The 10,000-nt window shown below is 43.4% G+C and overlaps 1 protein-coding gene across 1 annotated transcript in view; it reads right to left on the bottom strand.

Moving 5' to 3' along the window:
- Nucleotides 1-10,000, bottom strand: part of IGF2BP1 (insulin like growth factor 2 mRNA binding protein 1) — a gene marked incomplete in the record, with an annotated part of 2,071,998 nt that overhangs the window by 1,382,433 nt on the left and 679,565 nt on the right. The window contains 1 exon segment of the mRNA XM_044055393.1: nt 8,394-8,457. Within this exon segment, the coding sequence (XP_043911328.1) occupies nt 8,394-8,457 (64 nt within the window).

Genomic DNA, 10,000 nt, shown 5'->3' with positions numbered 1-10,000 from the left:
ACTCTGGGCGTAGACAAGGAATGATGGGAATCATTGCTTCTACAGCCTGAAAATGTTGACACCATAGGCTTTTTAGATACCACTGTAGTTTCCTCATATGCAGTCTTGCATATGAAATTAAAAGAATGCAGGAGGACATGAACCCCAACGCTTGTAATATTTGCCTTGCAGATAGCAGGGTTTTTGCGGCCACTTGTTTGAACTAGGTTGACAAGTGAATTTGTTTCTCTGGAGTGAGGAAAACCATCTGGGAAGTTCTATTCCAGCTTGCTCCCAGGAATATAATTTGTTGACAGGGTACCAGGTGTGATTTATTTTCATTTATGGTGTACCCCAGACAAGTTAGCACCCTTTGTGCAAAAGCAAGATGATTCAAAAGTATGTCCTGATTTTCTATCTGAATTAGACAATCATCCAGGTATTGGTATATGTGAATACTTCTTTGCCTGCAAAATGCAATGACTGGAGCTAGGCACTTTGTGAATACCCGGGGTGCAGCAGATAAGCCAAAGGGCAGTGCAGAGAACTGATAATGCGTGTAGCCTGCTTTGAAGCATAGGTCTCTTCTGCAAGATTTCCTGTTTAGGATGTGCAGGTATGCTTCCTTTAAAAGTAGTGCTGCCAACCAGGCATCTTTGCTTAGCATAAGAAGCAACTGGTGAAGAGTCAGTTTAAAGCCCGGATTGCCAAGGTTGCCGAAGTATAAACATTTTACCCCATCTATCCAGCACCCTGGAGTCTATCAGAAGGGGCAGGATTTTTAGCAGTAGAAGCCTTAATGCCCTTAGGCCCCTGAGGAATAGTTTCAGGATAAGCAACAGGATTTTTGAAAAGGAACTAGTGGGACTTAGGAACCCTGAAGTATCTGTCAGGTTTACTAGGAGCTGGAGGCAGGGAATCATGGGCCACACTGGATTCTGAAAACACAACAATGGCTAGTACAGGACATACAGCCAAAGGCCTATGCTCAAGTAGAAGAAAATCCCTAAGTCTCTTTTTTGAATCAGAAAATTCCCGACTTTCCCAGTGGAAATGCTCCCTTAAAGTATGCGAAGTTCCCCCAAAATAAAAAAAGTCCTCGGGGGGGGGGCAAAGGGAATGGAATCCTCTGCATCAGAATCCTCATATGTAGGTATGGAAAAATCCAGGTCATTAGAAGAATCAGAAGAAAAGTACAGTTTTGTACCTACCATAAATGTAGATGTTCGAAGATCCACATTGCTGCAGTCCTTACATATGGGTAGTCCGCTGTCCTCGGTCGGCCCGAATACCAAAGTATTAGGCTGACGTCGGTCAAGGCGCTTAAAACTGACATCAGGACGTCAGGGTACAAAAGCGCATGACCGACGTCATTTCCTCAGTCTTTTCTTGCCCCAGATGTCAGAAGGCCCTAACAAGAAAGGCCACAGCCAAAAACCAGCAAAAACTAACCAACCACCCGTGCACTAACCATATTTACAATATGTACAACGAAACCACACCACCACCTTCAACAACAGAGGGAAGGAGGGAGGGTATTGGACTGCAGCAATGTGGATCTTGAACATCTACATTTATGGTAGGTACAAAACTGTACTATGTTCTTCATCTCACATTGCTGCAGTCCTTACATATGGGTAGAATCCCAAAGCAGAGGTAAGGGAGGATGGCAAAACTATAAAGCATTAGGAGCTGCCAAAATGCCCTGTAAAATTGCAGTGGCAAATCCAGCCCTAGATTTAGAGTAAAGTGGAAGGTGGTAATGCTTAGAGAAAGTATGCACTGAACTCCAAGTAGCTGCTTCCAAAATATCTTTAGTAGCCACCCCCCTTAAAAAGGCTGTAGAAGTGGCAGTAGCCCTAGTGGAATGAGGCCTAATCCCAGCTGGAATCTCCTTACCATGATGGGAATAACAGAAAGCAATACAAAACCAATCCACTTAGAAATAGTTTGTTTTGAAACAGGTTTGCCCTGAGAACCCAAAGCAAAAGAAACAAACAACTGCTGAGACTGCCTGAACCCTTTAGTTCTGCTCAAATAATATTGCAACTGTCTGTGTATATCCAAAGTGTGCAAAATCCTTTCCCTTTATTTTGGGGTTTGCATAAAAGTATGCAAATGAATAGTTTGGTTTAAAGCCACACTAGAAACCACTTTAGGCATAAAAAGAAGGGTTAGTACTTAAAGACACCCTATCCTTGTGGAAAATTAAGAAAGGCTCAACTGCCATAAGGGCCTGTAATTCAGAAACCCTTCTCGCAGAGGTAATGGCCAACAAAAAGCAGTCTTCCATGATAAATATTTCAACTCTGCCGATGCTGCAGGCTCAAAAGGTTGTAGAGTGAGTTTCTCCAACACAAAATTGAGATCCCAAGCAGGAGTAGGAGCTCACGTGGGGGTCTTATATTCTTTGCCCTCTAAGGAATTGCTTAAACAAAGGCTGAGAAAATAATGGTGGGTCACAGTCATAGTGAGCAGAAATTGCTGCAGCATGAACCTTTATAGAGGAGAAGGACAAACCTTTGTCCAATAACTCAGTAAGGTATTGAAGCGCAACACTTAAATTAGGTTTAGAAACATCAAAGTCCTTTGCTGTACTCCAAAATAAAAATCTCCTCCATTTATCTGCGTAAACTTTCCTTGTACTAGGCCTTCTGGCCTCCAAAATAATATTCAAAACTTGTTGTGGAAGCTGAGACCCTCCAGGGTTTAAAACAGAATATGCCAGGCTGTCAGATGTAGAGAATGAAGTTTGACATTAAGTAAATGACTGTTCTCCTGAGACAGCAGGTGAGGAATCGAAGGCAAAGGCCATGGAGGCTCCTGTACCAGACTTCTCAGTAATGGGTACCAGTGCTGTCGAGGCCAATCTGGAGCTATTAAAATCATGTTTGGCTTGTCCTGTCTGACCTTCAGCAGTACCTTTGGGAGGAGAGGCAGAGGTGGAAAGGCATACACATGAAGATTGCTCCAATTGAAAGAGAGAGCATCCACTTTCCAAGCTGTGGGATGAAACCTTTTGTGCAAAACTTTGGCAGCTGGTAATTTAGTGGAGAAGCGAACAGATCTAGGTCTGGAGTTCCCCATAACACTGTCAATCTCTGAAATACATGAGGATCCAATTTCCACTCGTGGGGATCCATAATTTGTCTGCTCAACACATCTGCTAAGGAGTTCTGTGCTCCTGGCAGAAACCTTGCCTAAAGATTTAGCTGTAAACTGAGAGCAGTCTCCCACAAAATCATTGCTTGTCTGCATAGAGGATAAGAATGCGTTCCCCTTGCTTGTTGATGTACCACATGACAGTTGTGTTGTCTGTTTGAATCAACACCTGCCCTGGAAGAAGTAAATCCTTGAAAGCTATCAATGCAAATTGGACTGCTAACATCTCCTTCAAGTTGATATGTAGATGTTGAAGTCTGGCAGGCCACGTGTCTTGTACCCATTTTCCATTTAGATGAGCTCCCCAAGCTTTGTCTGAGGCATCTGTCGTTAAAATCTGACTCGCCTCTGGCCGGGTCACAGAGAGTCCCTTGTTTAGGTGACATTCCTGAGCCCACCACAAAAATTCCTTTTGAATGCAAGGTATTATCTGAATGACAGTGTCCAAATCGTGGCAGTGCTGTGTCCATACATTCTTGAGATACCACTGTAGCTTCCTCAGATGCAGTTTGGCATTGGGAAGTACCAGAATACAAGATGCCATGAACCCCAAGGCTTGAAGGACTGTCCTTGCAGTCAGCCTGGACTGACGAGACAATTGGTGGAAGTACAGAGAAAGATTCTTTTGTTTGTCCGGGGTCAAAAAGGCCATCTGGGATGCTGTATTCAGTCTCACACCCAGAAAGCACAGGTCCTGAGAGGGTACTAGACTGGACTTTATTTCGTTCACAGAATACCCCAGGCATCTTAACACTGCCATCACATACTGTAAATGATGAAGAAGTTCGTCCTTTTCTTGGGCCAGAATCAGGCAATCGTCCAAATAAGGATAGATTTGTATTCCTCTTAGCCTGAAGAAAGCTACCACTGGAGCCAGAACCTTCGTGAACACTCTGGGCGCAGTAGATAAGCCAAAGGGCAATGCAGAGAACTGATAATGTGAAGTCCCAGCCCGAAAACGCAGGTACTTCCTGCAACTGGGCCTGATAGGAACATGAAGGTAAGCTTCCTTGAGATCACCATCCAGTGATCTTTGCCCAGCAGAGGTAAAAGCTGTTGTAACGTCAACATTTTGAACTTGGGAATGTCCAGATATGTGTTGAGGATAGATAAATCCAAAATTGGTCTCCACGTGTTTCCTTTCTTTGGTACTAGAAACAGGCGAGAATAAAAACCTAGGCCCACTTCTGGCAGAGGGACCGGTTGTATGGCCCCTATTTGAAGTAGTAGAGAAATAGGTTTGTGAGCCTCTAGTCTTTGCTGAGGAGGAACGTCCGGCATGCCTTTGAAAGGAGGCAAGGTATGGAATAAAAACTTGTAACCCTGGTGTATGATATCCAATACCCATTTGTCTTGGGTAATCAACATCCAATTTTCCTTGAAGAGTGCTAACCTTCCTCCCAAAGGTGCTACCAGGCAAGAAGGATCTGGCAGCTGAAAAAGTAGGTCATTGGGCCTGTTTACGAAAGGACTGGCCCCTGCCCTCACCCGAAGATTGTGCAGGTGAACTCCCTGTTCTAGGTCTGAAAGATCTCTGAGCTCTGCCCCTACCACGTCTAGATCTACCCCTAGACTGAGAATCATAAGAAGGATACGTCCACCCCTTAGCAGGCCAATTCCTACTAAACTTCGGAGGCTGAACTTGCAAAAAATCTTTAACAGCCTGCATAGACTTAGCCTTGTCTTCCATTTTCTTCAAGACTGACTCCACAGGTGAACCAAACAACACATCAGACTGCAAAGGAGCATCCAAAATCCTTGTCTTAACATGGTCAGATAAATTCTGATCCTTCAGCCAGGCGTGCCTGCGAAGAACTGAGCCAGTGGCAGCCACCCTAGACGCGGCCTGCACAGCATCAAAACCACACTGTAATGAATGCTTACCCACCTGTTCAGAGACATGCACCAAATCTTGTAATTCTTTACACTCAATGCCTTCCGCCAGAGCATCCACCTTAGACTTCAATTGAGAAAGAAGAAAGTTTTGATATTTCAACATATGAAACTGGCAATTCAAAGCCCTCATAGCTAAGGTAGAAGTATAGACCTTCTTTCCCATCTATCCAAAGCTCTGGCTTCTTTATCTAGAGGAACCGGATTTTTACAACAGAAGCCTTGACACCCTTAGGTCCCTGACTAATAGTTTCTGGGTCCTACCTAGAATCTTATAAAGATATTTATGAGCCTCAGGCACCCTGTAATACCTATCCGGTTTAACAGGAGCAGGAGGCAGAGAATCAGGATTAAGTGAAGCCTCTGCAAACACATCTTCCACAACATCCAGAACAGGGGTATAGCCAAGGGCCTATGCTGGGGTAACAGCAAAATTCCTAAGCCTTTTCCGAGAATCAGAGAAGTCCTGACCTTCCCACTTAAAATGTTCCCTCATAGAATGAAGTGTCTCTGAAAAGAAAAATCCTCTGGAGGAGAAGCAGAAGGAGTGGAATCATCTGCATCAGAATCAGAATAAGGAGAGTACTCCTGCAAGTCTTCAGCTGAAGACTCAAACATCCGAAGCCTGCTCAAAACTTCCCAACTCTGGCTCCACCCTAGGCCTCTTATCAGGAGGGGGCAAAGAACCTCTAATCAGAGTAATCAAATCTTCTGCCATTTTAAGCATGTGCTTCTTAGGCACAGACCCTGCTGAACTAGGAGTGATACCAACAGAAGCTAAAACTGGCCTGCCTCTGGGAGAAGCCTTGGAAACAGAAGGAGAAGGCCTAACCACCCTAGGAAGGGAGGGGAGTACAGTAACAGAAGCCCCTTCAGCCTGACCTGCCTCCTGAGAGACCACCTCCTGCAAAATCAAAGTCTCCCCCTGAGACTCCACAGAAGTCTCCGTCGGAACCACCGGTTCCACTGAAGCCTCTAAAGAACCGGCGTCCGGAACGGATGACTCATCTTGCCTGGGTTTAACTGCTTTGTCTTTGCGCTTCTTTGTAGAAGCGGCGGAGAATCCTGGCATATTATAATTGCACCGCTTCCCAAAGACCAGCCTAGCACAATCTAACCTTCGCAATAGTGCGTTTATTGAACCTAGCACAAAAGCGACACCCAACAACGTCGTGCTCAGGCCCCAAACAAGGAATACACAAAGAATGATAATCCCTATGCGGTATCTGTTTCCCACAAGAAATACAGTTATTCACTTTTTCTGACATCCGGTAAAACACTGAGGCAAGAAAAACAAAATATTCTAACGGGTACTTAGCCAACTTGGATTCGGTCTGAAACTCCAAATTCGAAAAATTTCAGAACGCCGAACGGCACTTGCAACGCTGCTTCTGCATCGGACCATGCGGCAAAAAAGACTGAGGAAATGACGTCGGTCATGCGCTTTTGTACCCTGACGTCCTGATGTCAGTTTTAAGCGCCTTGACCGACGTCAGCCTAATACTTTGGTATTCGGGCCGACAGCAGACTACCCATATGTAAGGACTGCAGCAATGTGAGATGAAGAACATCAGAGTCCTGATCAGAAGATTCATAGTCAAGCTCAGCCCTAGGCCTCTTAGAAGGGGGGGGGGGGGGATAGACTACCCCTGATTAGAGTAATTAGATCTTCAGACATTTTGATCATTTGTTTTTTTTTTAGGCATAGGGGCCTTAACATGTGGCCTGGGCATCGTTTAAGACTTGGTAGAGATTTAGGCCTTAGTATTGAAGGTGGAGTCTGTTTAATATGCAAGTCTGTAGGCCTACACACTCAGCAGCCGGTGCCTGCACAGCGGCTCCAGACCCATCCAAGGTAGAGACATCCAAGGGTACCATAGGTGAAGTATCTCGCGGCATACTGGACTCTGAATGGGTTTCAGTAGAGGCCTGAAAGTAAGAAGTAGCGGGTATCAGGGGCTGCGAAAGCACCTCACTGAGTACCGGCGAACTGGCAATTGGCTTAGGAGAAGCGTCATCAGCAGTTTTGGACCTCGACGGCCAGTCTGTCTTTCTTTGCATTTTTTTCAAAATCCCAGTAGTAGGATGGCTAATAGAAGTCATTTCTGGATAATTAAACAGAGATCTGAAATATTTAGAGGCAAAAATGCACCGACGACAGACAGTGCACTGATTAAATAAAGCACAAAACATACAGCAAGGTATGTCGTGGTCAGGGCCTAGGCAAGGAATACAGTACAAATGAAAATCTTTATGAGGCATTTGCTTTCAACAAGTAATGCAATTATTAACTTTTACAGACATAGGTAAGAAGCAAGAAAAAGTTTCCCCAACGGGGTATTTAGCTTTAAGTTGAAGACTTCGGTTCTGAAACTAGGAAACGAAAATTTCAGGAGTCTTCCGGCACTTGTGAATTGCATCTGCTTCAGACACCGTACGGGAAAAAAGACTGATGTAATCATGTCAGCTGCATGTTTAATACCCCCGACGAGCTGACGTCATGAAAGGACAGCAACCGACGCAGGACCCAAGACTTTGTTAATCATGTCGAATGAGGGCAACCTGCCAGCAGATAACCCAAATGTAATGACTGCAACAGTGAAACATGAACATCAGTGCAGCACGATGAACCTCCTCCACATACTACTTCAAAACCTCAATGGACACATGTGCAAACCTGCCAATAGTTTAAGTACATACGTTTGAATGCCACTCAAACATGTTTCTTTATTAACCTATATATACCACAATCAACCAGACTTATTTTAAACGACAGTTGTAGGAGCATTTTTAAAGGATAACTGCAATGAACAAGCACATGATGGTCCAACACCAAGTGCTTACTATTAAGTAAGCACAAGTAGGTAAATTAGTAGCAATGATAATGCATAATTTCCTTACTTGTGGTAAAAGCACCACATGTTACTTAAGCAGTCATGAACAGCTGCCTGGTGTAAAATAATCAGCTGGTACATTTATTAGTGCATTTGGGCCTAAACAAAACTTACTCCATAAGTAAATGTTGTGCAGCAACAGCTTGGTGCTCAAAATTGATGAGAATGAAGCAGTGAAAAACTCCTCTTAACCATTTTTTTGTTTTGTAACTGTGTTACCATGCTGCATATATAATGCTGTACTTAGTCGTTCAGGATTCCTGATAGTTGCAGGCTTTAAAATTGGTAGCATTACTTACCAAGCAAAAAGATACCTCAAGAAAACTACCTTTGGATGACCTTCTCTTGCAGGCATAATCAGACAGTTCAAAAAAATACACTGCACACAATACACTAAGGTCTGTGAGAAGTATTAAAACTAACAATGCAGATATTCACTTCACTCCGAGTATGCATTACACTTACTGTCTGGCCTGCTCCCGACTGGCATATGTGACATTAACAACTGCAGTCTCACTGTCTGTATTCACTGTAAATGCAAATGAGAAACATTAAGCAATGCAGCGAGCATCATCATCTCCCTGACAAAAGATTTTACATCCTACTGCATGCCATATATTCGAATGCCACATTGGCTTATCCTAAAGTCTGTACTTTTAATTTTGTGCTCCATGTGACAGTTATGCAACACATGACAATGACTTGCTTACTATAACCGACTGATGCACAAGGTTATGTTTCAACCTCATCTCTAGAGCTGAAATGTGAGCTTTTAGTCTGCTCTACACCAACTTTCACTTCCCCAGGATTTAACATCTGCCCCTTAGGTCTACATACCACTTTTATTCTAAAGATATGGACTACACCACTTGTAACTGCAATATTTGCACCCTTTTTGACCCATGCTGAAGCATGTTCCTGACTGTTGTTGGACTGGCAGTAGATTAAATATCTGTCGACTGCTCTAGTGTGGCTTGATTTACTTGCATACCATACATCCATAGGCGCGTACACACACACAATATGTAAGCACTGTACATACATACATATACTGTATAAAAACATCTGTAGCTACATCTATATACAGGCATAAATGAAAATATATAGATATATTTTTAGAGGCATGCATTTACACTATACATATAACACATGTACAGATACTTAATATGTACATGTACTTTATATACACACACACACAATGAAAAATGTCTTCCTGACAAGGCCTATCAAACTCAATCAGGGGATTCTTGGATAGCATTAAGGTGCAGAACACAGGGGTTAGCTGCAGGGAACACCTGGTGCTCCCATCCAAGTACCAAATGCCAACACTAAGGGAAAAAAGGGTGTGAAAGTAGACTACAAAAGTGATTACCCTCAATCTGCAATTATGAAAAATTGACAATACTTTTGCAATCATAACTTCAGGGAAGATTTTCACAGCTGTCCTTTTCAATCCTTTGGGAGACTGATACCCCAGTGGAAAAGGCAACATGCCTTTTAAGACTGCTACTGCAAATCTTGCCCTTGCTCTGGACAATGCCCAGCGTCTAATGTTTGGCAAAGGTTTGGACAAATAAATCAAGTGGCTCCTTCCAGAATGTCATTAGCAGGACCCCCTTGGTAGCAGAATGTCACTATCTCCTGGTAAATGTTTGCCATGAAACTTGTGGCAGAAACAGATGAGGGGCATCATCTTGGAGATGATCTATACGGAAATGGGCTGCCATATTCCAAAAAACTAAAGAAAACCTGCTGTGACTTTATGCAATCCTTAGTCCCCTCCCAAGATGTAGACAGTCTGGTACTACCAAGACACAACCATCTTTCCAATATCATAAAAAAAAAAAAAAGGAAAGCACAGCAGAGTTACTTGAATCTTACCAGAACAGTAAAAGTACTTTTCACTGTTGCAATAGTCATCACCTCCGGAATCTCCTGCCAAGGGTAGCCCAACATCCCACCACTATACCAAAGCCTTAATTACCTAGAAGCGCTGAATGTCTAACATATGCTTCCTGTCCTAATGTAGGGCATAATCACACACACAAAAAGGAACTCTAAGAACTAAACCC

This window comes from Protopterus annectens, chromosome 13.part0, assembly GCF_019279795.1.
Source record: "Protopterus annectens isolate FY-2018-M chromosome 13.part0, PAN1.0, whole genome shotgun sequence".
Classification (NCBI taxonomy): Eukaryota; Metazoa; Chordata; order Ceratodontiformes; family Protopteridae; genus Protopterus; species Protopterus annectens.
The sequence above is the reverse complement of the archived record's forward strand: the minus strand, read 5'-3'. Positions and strand labels throughout refer to the sequence as shown.